Below are 17,143 nucleotides of genomic sequence, written 5' to 3' on the forward strand. Positions count from 1 at the left end.
CTAATAAGTCCACTTTACAGAACTTTATCAGTGGTCGAATTCTACAAACTTCAGAGTTGTATTCATTCACGGACTTAAGGTCTTGGAATCGTAGATGCTGCCAGTCGTGTCTTGCTTCGGGCAAGTAAATGACTTTCTGGTGATTGAAATGATCAGCAGAGCAAGCTAAAGGGTGTGTGGGTCCTCTTTAGCGAGGTACTCGATCTTGAGTGCATCATTGATGTGTCTTCGAATGAAGATCATTGTAGTAGTTTTCTGAGCTTCATTAACAGGGTTAGCGTCGATAGGTGCCTCGATGATGGCTCTAATACCCTTTGTAGTAAGACAGAGCTTCACATCTTGAACCCACTTCAAGTAGTTTCTTCCAGATACTTCTAAAGCTGTGAAATCGAGCTTGTTCAAGTTTGACATGTCCCTAAAACAGAAGGTACAACATGGTTAGTCATATGGTAATCTATAGACATACATCATAGAACATTCAGGTTCTATAGACATGTATTGATTTAATTTAAACATGAAAGCTACAAGTTTCATGTGGTAAGTTTTGAATGAAAACTTACAGGTTCAATTTAGTTTTATGAACGATTAGTTCATAAATGAGAAGTTCCTGCAAGAACACAAAATGCAATATGTTGATTTAAGTGTAGTGTATTTTAGTTGCTTCGAGAACTCAAGTGTAAGTGCTTCAAGACTACGAAAAGTTGTCAATGGTTCAAAATAAAAAAATAAATTATTGAATTGTTAATATCCAAAAGTGATCTTCATGTCAATAATTTTGGATTAATTATCAGATTAATGGACTGCAGGTCACTTTTAATTAATTCAATAGATCGGGACCAAACGGGGCTAATCATGGAAGCAAAATAATGACAGACAAATCATATTAGCTTCGGTTGGTGATAAATCAAGTGATAATTAAATTAGAATTAATTAGCGTAAACCAAAGCACCCAAAAAAAAATTATTTGGGCATGATTTATAACGCGAGGATGTAAAAAATTGGCATGAGGTCGAAAAAATAATGCGAAGACAGGCCTTGCAGCTCGGCTGCAGGTATTTGGGCCATGGAAGGGCTGCAGGCCTCTGGGCCATGTAGCCTAGGCATGGGTCAAGAAAGGCTTAGCAACTTTGGGCTGCTGGAGTTAGGCCAGGGACGCGCAGGACAATGCCAAGAAAGCTCCAGGCTTTCTTGATTTGGGCTAAGGCTCGTGATTACCCTATCAGGCCTAAGGCCTGGGTTGTCTGGCGTGAGTAGCATAGCCCAAAGGGTTACTGCCGTGTGGTCCAAGGCTTCAAACAACATCGTTCCCATGTTTGCTCCACGCAGCTAGGCTACAAGCCAACTGCAGTGGTCGGTGATGGTTCTTACAGCGGTGCGGTGGCGAGCCACAGTCATGCCACATTAAATTTTTTCTTTTTCGACATCTCTAGGGTTTGAAAATCCTAAATTGCTTCTAATTTATTTATATGCTTTGACTCACAAATTCCACGTAGCAAAATAATTACATAATGCATGAAACGTATATATATATACATATTGACAAATATATGAAACATATACAATACATATATAGAAAGAAAAATATAAATATAGGGGGTTCATACATCATGGGGAATGTTTTCATGCTTCGTTGATGTTTCAAATATCTTACTTTATTTTAAGCGTACCTAATTGGAAGAAAACAAAGAAAAGCCTTTGAATTTTGTAGGTTTGTTTGAATGAACTGTATTTAGGACTAGAGAGGGAGAGAGGCCAGCGGTAAGAGAGAGAGAAGAGAGAGATTTAATTATGAGGTGTGTGTTGTATCACCCCATTGTACCTTTATTTATAGTAGTAGGAAAGGTTAAATCCTTACCCTTTTACAATTACAACTCTAATAGGATATTAACTACTAAAGAGAATATTCCAAGATATCTCTAGATACACTAGAATTTACACGATCACATTCCTATTCTAAATATGACTGCAACAATATGGTCATAATGCTAAGATTCAATCAATTTTATAACTATAGGGAGGTTATTACTTAATAGAGGTTTTTTAATTAAAATTATTATTATTACCATTATTAAGGGGAGGGGAATTAGAGGAGTGACTGGGAGTTTCGAACCCGAGGTCCATGGGTAAAACTCAACACTATATCCACTAGAGCATTGGATCACGTACAAATAGAGGTGTTTTTTACTTAGTTATCCTTAATGAATGTGTTACCGATACAAACAACTACATTAGTAGTTGAGCATTCTAATTCCAAGCTGTGACATTTGAAAAAGAGACAACCCAATTTGTAAATATTTTATTTCTCATTCCAGAAAAAATGTTTATTTCATCTTAAATTTTTATTTGTAACAATATCGCATATGGTTTTAGTTATTGACAACTATTATTATGTGGGCAAGTTTCTTAAGACGGCACCTAGAAAATTATAACTTATAATGTAGAGTTTATTCTTATATATAACTGGCCAAATTGGGACCACAATTGTTTAAGACTACTTGAAGGTTATTTTTCTTCATGCATATGTTTGGCTACTTAAGGATGAGTAGGAACTCCTATTCGAAATTATCATTTTTTATTTACAGAACTTTGTGCTTATAATTTGAACCTTTCATATTATAAATCACTATGTCAAGATCATCTCTACAAAAAATGAATTAGAACTAAGGTCGTTAAGTTAATCAACTGTGGCAAATAGATAGACGATTCGTAATACTTTTACAATTTCAGTTTATTTGTTATTATATAATTTGATGACTAAAGAACCTTAGTTTTAATGGATTTTTTCCCAGATATGATTTGTATAGAGTGATTTTATAATATAAATAGTATGAATCATAAACACGAACGTCATTGATCTAGAAACCAACAATTTTGAATAAGAACTCCTACTCATTTTTTGAGTAGCCAAGTATTATTCTTTATTTATAGAATATCATGGTTCTATTATAATAAAGATTGTCTTTTCATATGTACATATATCTCTTAATGAATAAAGAATCTTCACTGTATAAATATTGTAATTAAAAACTGTTTAATTTCTTAATATTCATTTAAGGATAATTATTATAAACAATCATTTGAATAAGAGATCATTTATGTATTCAAATGTATGAAATAAGTTGATGGTATCTAATAATATTGAAGAATACAAATATAATATACTAATATTAGAATTAATAGTTGAAACGATCATTTGATGTGATCTACTTTTATTACATAGAAAAAAACAGAGAGAGACCAACACACTGCTTCCATGCCTCGAGATTAAAACCCTGCTGTGGTTCGAGGCTGAATTATAAAAATAATAATACAGAAGCAACTTAAGGGTAAAAGGAATTATTAGACCAAATTGCATTAACTTGGCTGTGATCCGCTGGAAATGGCAGCATATGCACCTCATCTCCACCACCAAGCCCTGCCATATGCTGCTGCTGATAATCTTGTGGGACGTTCATCATGTCCATGAACCATGGCTGATGCTGCCTCTGCACTGCGGTGTCCACATTATTGTTCAGCGCAAAACCCTGCTGCCTCTCCACTTCACCCTCCGCCGCAGTTGCAGCAGCTGCAGGCAGCACCGTTGGTTGTAGTTGCACTTGGCTCTTAGATTCCTGATCATTCAGACTCTTCATCCGGTTGTGGATCTCCTTCAAATTTTGGTCAACCAGCCACCCCAAATCATGCAAATCAACCATGCTCAAACCCTGGAGGGATTTCCCAGTCAGACTCTGGAACATCACTCTCGTCATCTCCTTCTCGCGGTTCTCCTTCCTTTGCTTCTTCAATTGCTCGTTGGCCTTGGCGATCCGCTGCCGCAGAAAACTCTCTTGGTTCACCATCTTCTTGCTCTGCTCCATCTCCGGCATGGTCTTGAACTGGGCAAGAACCCGCTGGACTCCCAACGGCGATGGCCAGACCTCCGGTTGAGAGTCATACGGGCTGTAAATAATCGCGCATGCTTGAACATCACAAAGGGTGCTGAGTTCACTCACCTTCTTCATCAAGCCCTTCTTTCTCTTCTTGTACGTTGCCTTTCGCGCCGAGTTGTTGCTGATGTAGGTTAGTTTTACTTTCTTTCTAGTCATGGCTCGTCAGAGATGAGAAGAGAGCACAATCTAGAGAAGAAGGAAGCTTTTGAGGGTTTGCTATGATATACCAGAAACAGCCGATGCTCTATATATAGCAAGAAAAGGGCTACCTTACTCACCTGGGAGATATGGTTTTGAATGAGAATTAATTCAGGAGATTTTGTGTCGTATGGTACATATTGGATGGACAATCATCAAGCTACCATATTAGAGAAGATTTTTTTTGTTTTTTATCATGCAATATTCGCTGAATTCATTCATACACTGAATTTCTTATATTCCATATTTGTTAAGGAAATGGAATTTTCACATAAATGGAAATTTATTGGTGAGTTATTACATTTGTAGGATAATATCAAATCTCGGGCAGATTCTATTAGCAAAAGAAATTTTGTAATTTGCAATTTTTGTTGATATTCATGGGACTTGTTTATCCAACCTTGTTCTTTATCTGGATTAATCTTGTCTGTTAACTTTCATACATGCGTGCATGCACACCAAAGATGGTCATTTCTCTATATCTGGTAGTCTTATAAGGTAGTCAAAGCTCATTCGGGTCACGAGTTTTTCTATTTTTTATTTTTTGGTTTCTTTTTGTGCAAATTCGTGTTTAGAGGATAAGATACTTGTCCTAATTATTCATATACTATTTCTTCACAAATTTCATACTATACACACATTCAATAATAATTTTCAGGCGAAGTAGTACTATGTCTTCACAAACTTTCAGGCGGCATTATTGACGGTTGTGGATGTGATGATAGTGGTTGTGGCTGTTGTTATGGTGGTGATGGTGGCAGTGGTGGTGGTAATGGCGGTAGTGGCGATTGTGATGGCGGTGGTGGCGGTGGTGGTGGCAACAACAATGGTGGTGTAAAGTTAGTGTTTGTAGTGTTAAGTGATGGCAGTGATTTTTTTCTCCAAGAGAAAAAATGAGTGTAGAAGGTTAAACAATGTCATTTTTAAAAATTAACGAGGGTTTTACTGGAATTGAGATACTCATTAAGGGCTCAACTTTGCTTTTTATTTAAAACTATGACTTTTAAAAGCAACTTACATGTTGCTTTTAAAAGTTGTTGTCTGGCGGCCTTTATTTTTAAAATAAGCATGATATTTATTTTTTCCACATACTTTATTATTGCTTAATTTTAAAGTAAAACAGTTTTTCTGTAAAAGAAAAAAAAATACGAAAGGGGCCTTAAAAGAAGAAAAAAAAGTCCGAATTTTAAATTTATATGCGCCAATTCCCTTGGATTCATTATCACATAAGTTAGAAATTCCTTGCCAAAAAAAAAAAAAAAAAAACCTTTGAATTTGAAGGTAACAATTCTTGACTTTAAATTCGATATAAATAGTTGTCATTTCTAAGGCATCGTTTTGTATTGTATATTTCACTAAAATCTACTTCACTTTAAATTTAAGAGAAATTAGAATCCCCACCTCCTATCTTGCAATTTTTTTAACTAAACTTCTACAGGATTTTGACTTTTTGTTAAACTTTTGAACTATCTGATTAAGAGCATCTTTAAAGGAGATGTCAAAATGTCCACAACAGCAATAACGGTAAAAAAAGACAAGCACTAGTGTTTTCCAACCGAAATGCCAATTCCTATGTGGCATGACATGGAATGGCAGTAGAGGAGTTGCTGTTAAATTTGATAAAAGCCTCAAATCTATTTCTAGTGGATAATAATAATTTTTTTTATAATTTTTGTTTTGTCATTTGTTTTAAAATACTAATTGCAATTATGAAAAGTAAATAATGTAATTAATAATAGTTTAAATTTGACATATTAGTTGGAGAACAAAATTTACGAAAAGATTAAACATCAATGTGTCACATAAGCCTTCAAATTTAAATTTTGTGTTTAAAATTTGAAATCTCTTTTGGAGATGATCTTAAGATGCTTTAGCTTGACTCCATTCCAATATAATTAGAGTATCTTCAGTGGAGTCCCCAAATATGGACAACCACTGTATAAAATGGGTATAAAACAAATATAGGGACAAGATGAATCTTCTATAGAAATTTATTGGGGGCAAGTCACCCTAGAAAAAGCACAAGCACCAATTCCAAAACAGAACAACGATCCTACTTCCAAGCCAATGAGCAAAGCGGGTTTGGTTCTATGCGGACCAATACCTCATTGCAAGTTCGACTCATAGATTACTCGTCTAAAGTCTACAATAAGCTTTTCATGCAACTCAATCGGTGTTCACTAACACTTGCACTTCGACTGGAGCTAGTGTTCGCAAAGCTCTGGGGACAATGTAGTCGTGCCTTAAACCCATTATGTGCACCTGGATGACTGTTAACGAAAGTCGACTTTTCAGATGAACTTCATTCAAACACAAGGACAAATGGAGACGAAGGCTAAGACCATGAAGATCGTTGTGTCCAAATTTCAAAATTTTCTACATGGCCAATCCTTCAATTTTTCGAACGAAGACAACTGAAGCTATGTTCCTGTCATAACTGCATGGCTGTGGGAAAACGAAGATCTCGAAGCCTTCTTTATTTTTTCAAGTGGAGTTTCATATACACCTAGATAGCTGAGACGTAGAGCTACAATGTTACTATTTTTCCGAAATTTTTCAGAAAACAGAACGGTTTCAAATCTGGAACATAAAGTAGCTTAATAACAAGCACTTACAAATCCGAGCTACGTGGATTTCGTGTCGTACTCCATCACGAAGATACGGATGTCAGATTTCTGTAGAATTTTGCGCAATTCAATTCCAAGCTACGTGGACAAAGTTATCGCTGTTTTAGCACTCATAGTGCAGGTTATAATTCTCTGTTGAATTCCTCAAGTCCTTCCTCTTAGCCTCTATCAATCGACGCAAAATGGCACCAATTTCACTCTTACATGCCCACCTTACCAGTTACCACCACTACCACCATCACCCCCACCTACCATCGTTGTGGCCAGGCCACCACCTCACCACCAGCACCGCCTCCACCACCCATCATCATTACTCCCCGCCACCAACTACCAAATGTCATATATTGATTGAAACATTCAATTTGGTTTTATACTCCATTTTACTTTTAGGTTAGTGAAACAAAAGAATTTCACATTGTTCAAAACAAATACAAAACAAAAAAAACAAAAGAATTTCACAAACTCTAATGAATTGAAAATTTGATAAGAAAAATGATTTTTACACTCTTATTTTCGAAATTGAGTTTCAGAACCGTAGTTCAAAAATTAACACGGTCGTGTTGAAATAATTTCCTAAAAAAATACATGTAAATCAAGGTCATTTACACTCATAATTTATAATCCTTCATATGCACCACCGTGTTTAGTAAAAGTAGCTACAAAATCCCCAGATAATCATAAACGAAATACCACAAATTTGAAACTACAAAACAGAAATATAAAAAACCGGAATCCGAACTCAACCCGAGCCCAGCTTCGCCTTAAGCCGAACCGAGTCGCTCCAGAGCGTCCATGGCGGCTTTCAATCTGGGCTGGACCTTCAGCGCCGCCTCGTAAGCCTTCCTGGCCTCCTCCGCCATCTTCTTCCCCTCATAGCACTCTCCCAACGTACAAAACGCCTTCACATTTTCCGGACTCAGCTCCACGGCCCGAGTCAAATCCTCGATCACCGAGTCAACCCGGGCTTTCCGGTTCATCGACAGCTTGATCTCCGCCCTCTTGACGAGCGCATCCCCGCGATCCTCTTCGGTCAGGCTCTTCCGGCAGAGAGGGGACAGCGCGACGTCGATGGCGTCGAGGGCTGAGGTCTTGTATCCCTGGGCGTCGAGGGCGAGGGCTTTAAGGATGTGGGCGGCGGCGTCCTTGGGGTCGAGGGCGATGGCCTTCTCGGCCTCGTCGAGGGCCTGCTGGGAGAGAGAGGCGGTGGCGGAGCGGGAGTTGGCGGATCGGGACTGACCAAGGAGCTGGGCGCCAAGGACGAAGTGGCGCTTGGCTTGGGCTGCGGGTTTGTTGCGGAAGCGGTAGCGGAGGTTGGCGATGAGCTTTTGGGGGATGTTGTGGATGGAGAGGAAGGCGACGACGACGACGAGGATTAGGCCGGCTTGGAGGAGAATGTCCTTGGCGATTCGGGACCGGTCGATCGGTGCGGATTCATCTGTTTGGGAATTGATGTATCGGAGTTGGGATTGAAGGAAATCCATGAGTGGATGTTTGGGAATCGGGTTGAGGGAGGATTGGGAGGGAGATGGGAAAATTGGGAAGGGGAAGACTAAGGAGGGAGGATCGACTATTTTGACCGACTGGACTCTGCGACTGGCTTTTGGGATATTTTAATGAAGCCTCCTCTTCTCATTGGTGTTTGCCTCGCTTGCTTGCCTCAACTTTCCCACGTACGAATCACTTTTCTTCAACTTTCCCACGTACGGATGACTATTCATCAAATGAATTTGATTAGCATGTGATTAAAGAATAATATGTAGCTCCGTTTGCATGGCAGATCCGAGATTTGAACTTTAAGAGGGTCTCAATGTTAAACACAAGTTTACATAGGAACAGAGCGCAAAGTGCATAGAAAAAAAAATCAGTTTATTCATTTGGTGGGCTTGTTATGCACGTGTCAACCAATATTAGCATACGTCCAAAACGGTATAGAGAATTTGTCGAATATTATCGACGCAGTACGTCAAATATGCCTAGCATGCACTACATCAAACATTTAGCAAGCCCAAAAGAAATTCGTACCAAATATTCAGAAGGACATCCAAAAATCTTCGCATGTATATTTCCAGACTCGGGTGGTTCTTATTTCCATCCGTCCCTGACTTTGCGAACCATCAATTTTTTTGATTTAATCATTAGTTATATATTTAAAAAGTTTATATTTAATTGTGAATAAAAACTTCCGATTTTAAAATCTATACAGTCCATGTTAAAAGAGAAAATCAAACGTTCATCGATCTGAAAAGACCAAAAATATTTGATACCACGGTTTGATCCTCTTCGATATTTGGTACATTGCTAAACCATACGTATTACGCGACGGTCATTGGGTTAGGCAAGAAACGCGTCTGTAGACTTGCCAAGAACCAAAGAAGCTTCGACAGTTGCAGAAATTCGACTACCAAAGTATAACCGTCGACTCTTTAACTCAGGTCCGGGCAGAAGGCGATGTTCCAGCCACCGGAACCAATTGCAGAGGAGACTTCAGCAGCCTCTTTAGTGACTCAACTATGCTACCAAAAGATGGGCGCTGGGCCGGATCACTGCAAACAAAATAAACAAACGTCACGAACTAAACATATAGACATATAAACAAACAGGACTCCACAGGTGCTGCTAATTGGGCATCCCAAAGATCGCTTTTGCATGTTTACATAAGTACACAAGGAGATCTAAGTTGCCCGTAAGTCGCAGTTTATCTTCCACGCTACATGTGGAAGATAGATTGGTCTCTTGGCACTCGGTATACACATTTGAAGGGGGGAAAGTAGACAAGAGAACCAACACAAGTTATAGTAAAGTTGTGTTGATCTACTTCGATCAGGTTAAACGTAATGTATATTATGACAACTGGGAAGATCTCGGGTAGACTTACTCAGCCCAGCAGGATTCCATGAGCGAAGCCAACATTGGGGGAGTATTAACAGGGATAGCAAGCCTTCTGTTCTGGAAAGCGACTGCTCCGACTACCTGAGAGATTGAACGACATCATTTACCATAGTTAATAAAAGGGAAAGCAAAGAAAATAGAGAATGAAGTCATAACGTGTAACGTGCAGGACAAGGCTGAAAGAAAGTAGATGCTGATCACGACATGTACCTGGGCGGGGCTAAGACCATTCCAAGGTTGTTCCATGGTTACAAGTTCCCATAGGATCACTCCGAAACTGTAAACATCGGACTTCTCATTTGAGGGCTCTCCGCGAAGGAATTCTGGAGCCATCCACTCAGGCTGAAAATTAAATTTAGTGAGTTACATGATGATTGATGCACTGCAAAGTAATACTTCAACCTGCAAAAGTATTGATGGAAATGCTCGACTTTACATAGCGGATTAAAGAGTTCATGGTAACTCAGCTTGCACACAGCATTCATAGCATATGTATACCCTAATGTAGCAGAAACAACTAAAACTAATTTGTGAGACAAAAACACCAAACAAACATTGACCTAGGCTTTCATCTCAATCCTATTTCTCAGAAACAATGAATTCGACAGCCGCAGTAATACAGATTAAGTCCACAAACAATGAATTTGTGCATGCTGACAGACTCATGTATATGCGCACAGAGAGAGAGAGAGAGAGAGAGACTTACTGTTCCAGCAACGGACTTGGATGATATGAAAGTGTTCGCCTTAAATCTGGACAACCCAAAATCGCAAACCTAGGAATAAATGAAACAAATCAAGTCCACAAACACCCAACCGGAGAACTCAAAGCACCATGCAAATCTCTTTCTTTATCTAAATATACCTTTGCTGTCCAATTTTTATCAACCAACAAATTTGGAGACTTAAGATCCCAATGGACAATAGGAGGGTTAAGACAATGGAGGTAATTGATCCCCTTGGCCTGCAGGGAAGATAACTTATAGAGTTAACTAACAGAAAACATAGTTAGCATGTAAGAAGGGAAATGATGATGCTAAATTGCACAAACCACATCCAATGCCAATCGCAACCGCCTCCTCTGATCCAGAAGCTCCCCGGAAGCTGGCCTGTGAATGAGGCGATAAAGACTACCCCTGCGTCACCAATACCATGATAGCAACGGGTTTAGACATAATAATAACTCCGGTATTTATACACATGAGAATTAACTGTCAATAAAAAAAGTTGGTATTTATACATATAAGAATTAACTGTCAATAAAAAAAGTTGGCAAGAAATTACCTTGGCAGATATTCAGTCACTATGGACAGATGAGGACGCTTTGTAACCGCACCCATGAAAAGAACTACGTTTGGATGACGAACACGTTTCATAATTGCAACCTGAATACAATGTGAAAATCAACTTCAGCTAAAGGGCTTCAATCTAATGATATACAAGTTTCTGATGCAAATACAAAGGAAACCTACCTCACGTAAAAACTCTTTCAATTGATCATCATGGAAATCCTGAACAGTTAGAACCTTGACGGCAACATCCTGGATTGCACCAAAATTAAATTTTAGTGGAAAACGAAAACAAAGGAAGAAAGAATTAGATGCAACAGCAAACTACGTTGATATATTACAAGATAGATGTTCAATGTCCAACCGAAGACATGAGAAGAAGGAACAAATAAAGCAAAAAGTTAAATTGCCCTTGATCATCTAATTAAATTGGCCAATGGAGTAAGTTCTTTTTCGGAAACACAAGTAGTTACTAGACCTATCCCGAAGATGGGATTGAGTAAAAGAACTGGCACAGAGGCCAAACTCTGCAGCTATATGATATTAAGCAATATGCACCACTCATTAAGTTTGTTCTCGTGATCAGACCAAACAGATACAGCATATCAAAAGTATTCACGTCATAACCGAACCACTCTTCCTCCCGAAAACAAATAATCGTGGCCCAATCACAATAAACAAAGTACTTACCGATCCATTCCATTCTGCACGATGCACCGTCCCAAATGAGCCTGGAAAGGAGCAGAATATGAATTCATGTAGAAGCGAAGAGTAGTGATTGAGAAAATAAAAAGAAATAAACATGCATCTAGTTCAATAAAGGGAAGGATAAATACCAGCACCAACACGCTCTTTGATATTCAACTCGTCCCACGCGATCTCAAGCCAGTCCATTGCGAGAGATGGTTCAAGATTCACGTACCTTGGGATAGTCACAGCAGAAATTCTACCTTGTTTCACAAGTTCACTATGAACCCCCTCTAGATCTGATTGGTTGTACAAAGTTACTTTACGTTGGTCGACACTGTTACTTATAAACTGACTTCTTGATACAACAATATCTTTTCTGTAAGCTTGTTGTATAACAGCATTTTCTTCGCGAAGTCTAGCACATTCCTCTAATGATGCGACAGCACCGGTTGCAGTAATATCAAGAGCTTCCGAAGAATCGCCCTCAAGGCAATGTGGAGTGTTTCCCTTCAACCCCAAAGGCATCAGAGAAGATTCCCACCCAAGTCTAGTTTGATCACCCGGAAGCAAATTGGTTTCCTTGATGACGTGACCTCCCTTCCCACCGACTGTAAGAGATTGATCTTTAAGGATTGAAGAACCTATCAAGAAAGGATAAAAATGGTACCACATGCGTTATGTAAATCATCAAATGTACAATCAGGCAGCATAACAAACGTTTTCTTCTCTGTATCAATGCACAAAACAAAAGAAAAACAAAAATCTAACAGTTGTTAGTTTTAAAATTAGACAAAATAATCATTGTAACTACAACGATGCCTCCATCCTGTAGTTCATTCAGACTGCCTTCAATTTCAAGTACTCCAAAATAATGGAACATGCATCTTCAAGGTTTACCTGCATAAAAGGGATCTTCGGGAGGAGCATATGAGTGCTTTGAGTTTGTGAATTGGCAAAATAATCCACTATCCTTGTAAGGTTGTTGGGATTCTTTTAGGTGAGAATTTTGAAATGGTGAAGGTATAGAAGAAAGAGTTCCTCCATTTATCGAAGAGTCTGGACCGTGAAGGTTTCCTGGTTCCCCAACTAGATCAACCACATATTCCCTGTTAAGAAATATATATAACCATCAAATAAAGATGAAATATATACGTAAAATTCTGAATTAAACGAACAGTTGAAACGAAAAACGTTCTTTTTGACCATGCATGACATGGTACTCAGAATCAAATGCATATTTCCACCATAAGAACAACCGGGGTATGACAGGGGAGAAAGGGAACTTATCTGACAACAGTCAAATTAGTTATGAGCCATGGCTAAAGTCTTCAACACCAAAAGTTAAGAAAACAGTGAGACTGAGAAACAACAGAGAATTGACCAATAATTCAGCAAAGATTTAATGCTGCAGAGCGTATAGATGAAAGAAAAAGATTGACGCGCATGGATCAAATGAACAAAAACTCTAGAAATAACGTTATGGTTAAATATCATTCGGGAAACAAATGCTACCAAAACATAAAAAATGAACTAATAGTCAATATCTACACTTCAGAATGAATTTATATGCTGAACCATGTTATAAAAAAATGTTAAAAAAAAAAAAAATCTGCCAGCAACAATTCTTCACACACACTTAAAAGTTTCTAACCTCAAAAGCTTCCTGTCATCTTCAATTTTGACAAGACAAGAGGACCGATGATCTGCTACACAATACTTACAACCACGAGCTATGCGACAAGGCAAACCTATGTGGTCTGCCAATTTCTGCACGTTGGAAATATAGAATTGAGTTAATAAGAATGAGTGACCAGCCCACAACACACAAGCACAAATGAAAACACATAGGTGAGTTTTCTTTCTGTATCCATTCATTCTGCTTGAAACGACATAAGCAACCCTGCAGGTTCCAAGATAACATTACCAAAAGATCGAATATTATGATTTGTAATTTGTACACTATATGCTCAAAGAGTAGGTAACCTCACTGAATGATCACATGTCGAAAACTCATAGCTCTATATAATTGTGTGTCCCTTGATGCTTCTAATTCAGTTGCATTCTCATGTGAAACCCTGTTCACAGATTCATGTATGTTGAAACATTTGTTGTACATTCAAAGCTTACGAGTCCTAAATTTTACTACTAAGAGCGTGTCTTCAGCATGACCAACAAAAAAAGTGTGCCTTCAGAAACCTTAATACATAAGATATAAACTAATCGGCACAAAATATATAGATGCAACCAATCGGCACTAGCTTTCAGATAACACTCGTAATTCCTTTTATGGCCATCAGAACGAATAAGGTGCGGACTATAAACAGAAATAGGCAAAACTATGAGGTACAAGTTGTCACCTTGAAAAGAATGGCACGATGCCGGCAAAGCCCCATTGATAGGATGCCAATTGGGAGCACAATACACTTATGAAAATCCCTCAATCTCTTGCTAACCACTTTCCAACGCGTGTGTAGATCTCCTTGCTCCGCGGGATAATTACCCCTTCAAGTTTAAGCGACTCAGAAACATTATAATTAATGAGCCAAACATGTTTCAAGTTAAAAAGGGGGAAAATTGAAACCCACCCCATATAGACTGCAACAAGCTTGCCAAGTTTCTCCACCAATATTAAAGTATTCTCTGAAGAGCACGATAGTTGATGTGCTTTATCTTGAAGCTCCTTCAGGCGAGAGTCACCATTTTTATCGACAAGAAGTACCTCCATTGATGTCTCACCAGGTTTAACTTCTTTAAGTGACATCAAGGACGGTATACGTTTACCCTCCTCCACATCATTGCACAGCACCCAAAGATATGGATTCATCCCCAAAATGTTGTAGAAACCATCTGATATCTTGTCATTGTAAGACAAGCAGCCACTGACCTGGAAAATTTGCACGGAATTCATTACTCATTAACGACGAGCTACAAGGTTAGAAATGTATAAAATACCTTACAGACGATTGAAATTTAGAAAATATTTTCAGTCAAACTTCTGACCTTTAGCTTTAAGTTCAAACAACTACATGCGTACCAATCCACCAAGATCTTAGTGGCATATATGACACAAAGATAAAGAAAAATATGAAATGAGTAGTAAACCATATTGTCTCATTGTGACACCTCCCCCTACACAACTAATGCTTTATTGTCTAACTGTGAATCTAGATCATTGATCATTGATCATTGATCATGCTATATAGTTCTCGAACAGTGAGTCTAGCAACATAAGTAAATAAGTTTTTGCGCTTTGACAACAAAAATCTGGCAAGTGATGCATTAATTTCTCTACATATATATACACGAGTATACGTACGAATTTTATAAGTGCAACAAATTGGTACATATACCTAACTAAATTTTGTGGCGATAGTGATACAAACATGTAGTCTCTATCAGTGGAGCAAACAAAGGCTGATGTTGGAATGGACCACAAAAATCTTGGACCTATTAGTAACAGAACCATTTTATCCAAGAACTAAAATATACAAATAGGATATCAATACTGACATTTCATACAAAATTAACACACATTATTCGTCAGGAAAAAAGGACAAATAGAGAGAGAGAGAGAGAGAGAGAGAGAGAGAGAGAGAGAGAGAGTAAACTTACCCAGAGCCGGTACGACACCGTCTCAGCATCCGTAACCTCAAGTTCAGTACGAGTCTCGTGCAAGAGCAATGTTTCAGCACCCAGAGTAGCCTGAGAACTAAGCCTCTTGGCCAAAAGAAGCTGCAAATAATAACTCTCCTTAGACCTCTGCGACAAGCTCACTTTAGCACTCTCCTCCCCCACCTCCTCCTCTTCCTCCACTTCCAAATGCCTCGTTGTCACAGACGAGTCCTTAACATCCCCAGAGAAGTTCCCATCCAACGTCGTCGTTCCTGAAAACAAGCTCCCCGCATAGCTACTCCCGCTCGAAACCCTCGGCAGCGACACCTGCCGGTCAAAGCTCCGATCAACACTCCGGTCCTTGAGCATAGCCATCGTGGTGGACTCCGGCGCCATCTGCGGTGGGCCAGCCTCGGACACATGATGATCGTGATAGTGATCAACATGATAATGACGAGGCAGACACGGGAGCAACAGCTCGCGATCCTCATCAACAAGGTGGCATGAGGATGATGAGGAGGATGACAACCTCCTTGGGCCCCTCACGTGACCAGTAGTACTCGATGGCTTGGGTCGAGTACTAGTCCCCTTCTTGTCATGACGGAACCAGTCGCAAAAGGTGGCCAACTGCGGTGGCTTCCTTTCGAGGACGTGGCCCGTGAAGTACTGAAAATCGGAAGACAGAGAAGAAGTGGTAGTGGCTGAGGATTTGTACAAGTTGCTGGTGGCGGTTTTGGGCACCTTTTGTTGGTGATCATCTCTATCTCTAGTCGCGGTTGTGGTGGTGGTGGTGGAGGTGGTGGCAGTGTCGCTGTCTTTGCTTCCTTTCTCGTGATCGTGATGATCTTCTTGCAACAGCTGTTTGGACGACGAATCGAACCTTCGATCCGGGAATTGCCTCGGGAAGAAGTAAGTCGTTTTGTGAGGCATTCTTCACCAACCTCCCGACACCCCAACCAAACCAAATAATAATTAAAACTAACACCCAAAAGTCCAACTGGTCACGTGCGCAACGCTGACTTCCTCCTCCGTACACTGTGTCAGGCCGGCGTCGCTTCTCATTCTCTCAGAATACACCGAGAATAAGAAGAAGAACGATCACAATATATATATATATATAAACAAAAACAACAACCCTACTGGCCGTACAATTTCTGCAAATCGCTTTGGTTTTCTTCAAACCAAGGCGCATTCAGCTGATGAAGAATTAGCTTATGCTTCTGAATTGATCTGAGTTTTTCCAAAGCTATGTTTTTTGAATTTTGATGAGAAAGATTTGGAAGAGGAATAGCGACGGTGATTTTAGAGAGAGAGAGAGAGAGAGAGAGAGAGGGTGTTGAAGAGTTGGGTGAGTATTTTAAGCAAATGAGACAGCTAAGTAGTTGGGAAATTGCACAAATAATAACCATGACTTATTCACTGAGGAGCGAGGCATATGCTAAAAAGCGCACAGGTGTTGCATGCGCACCCTGTCTAATATTTCTCCACGTCAAATTACAAGTATAGGCCATCGCGACACGCCGGCCTATACACCAGCGCGCTCGCCGCCTACCAGGCGTAAGTCAGCGTGGGTCCGAATGGTGGGTGTAATATGTTTTGCGTGACTAGGAAAATTAATGAAAACGACATAAAAACTTTGAATTTTAACGATAAGGATAAAATAAAGAGTAAAGTGAATAGTACTAAGATTGATTTTTTAGGGTAAAAATATTATTTTTTATTAAAATGAACGGTACTGAAAAGTTTTTCGTTAAAATTTCCTGATTAAATATGTTTGTAGCGTCCACTGTCCAGAAAGAGTAGGGGATATCACCTTACAAACCTGCATGGTTAAGTAAATGGACGAAATAGCCCTTGTTTTATTATATTTTGAGTTAACTTCATAATTTACAGGAGCTAAATCTCTTAAA

At 39.1% G+C, this 17,143-nt stretch overlaps 3 protein-coding genes across 4 annotated transcripts; all 3 read right to left on the reverse strand.

The window, feature by feature from the left end:
* Positions 1–3,229: 3,229 nt before the first annotated feature.
* Positions 3,230–4,291, reverse strand: LOC126605438 (agamous-like MADS-box protein AGL80). The gene has a single exon (XM_050272841.1). It carries the CDS (start codon positions 4,083–4,085, stop codon positions 3,321–3,323), a length of 765 nt encoding a protein of 254 aa, XP_050128798.1. The 5' UTR covers positions 4,086–4,291; the 3' UTR covers positions 3,230–3,320.
* Positions 4,292–7,207: 2,916 nt separating this feature from the next.
* Positions 7,208–16,604, reverse strand: LOC126603734 (serine/threonine-protein kinase CTR1-like). 2 transcript variants are annotated; one of them, XR_007616363.1, is made up of 16 exons: positions 15,234–16,604; positions 14,207–14,505; positions 13,979–14,123; positions 13,273–13,388; positions 12,519–12,727; positions 11,768–12,262; positions 11,622–11,662; positions 11,115–11,183; positions 10,927–11,027; positions 10,694–10,778; positions 10,508–10,606; positions 10,350–10,418; positions 9,854–9,985; positions 9,630–9,724; positions 8,777–9,297; positions 7,208–8,464 (listed from the first exon to the last, which is right to left on the reverse strand). XR_007616363.1 is itself a non-coding variant. In XM_050270682.1 (15 exons), exons 1-15 carry the CDS (start codon positions 16,161–16,163, stop codon positions 9,183–9,185), a joined length of 3,000 nt encoding a protein of 999 aa, XP_050126639.1. In that variant the 5' UTR covers positions 16,164–16,604; the 3' UTR covers positions 7,208–9,182. The 2 variants fall into 2 exon arrangements, 1 of the variants encoding a protein (XP_050126639.1); XM_050270682.1 differs by having other exon boundaries at positions 7,208–9,297.
* LOC126603039 (uncharacterized) lies at positions 7,516–8,235 on the reverse strand. The gene has a single exon (XM_050269806.1). It carries the CDS (start codon positions 8,233–8,235, stop codon positions 7,516–7,518), a length of 720 nt encoding a protein of 239 aa, XP_050125763.1.
* Positions 16,605–17,143: the final 539 nt, after the last annotated feature.

The sequence above is a fragment of the Malus sylvestris genome, chromosome 15, assembly GCF_916048215.2.
Source record: "Malus sylvestris chromosome 15, drMalSylv7.2, whole genome shotgun sequence".
Taxonomy (NCBI): Eukaryota; Viridiplantae; Streptophyta; class Magnoliopsida; order Rosales; family Rosaceae; genus Malus; species Malus sylvestris.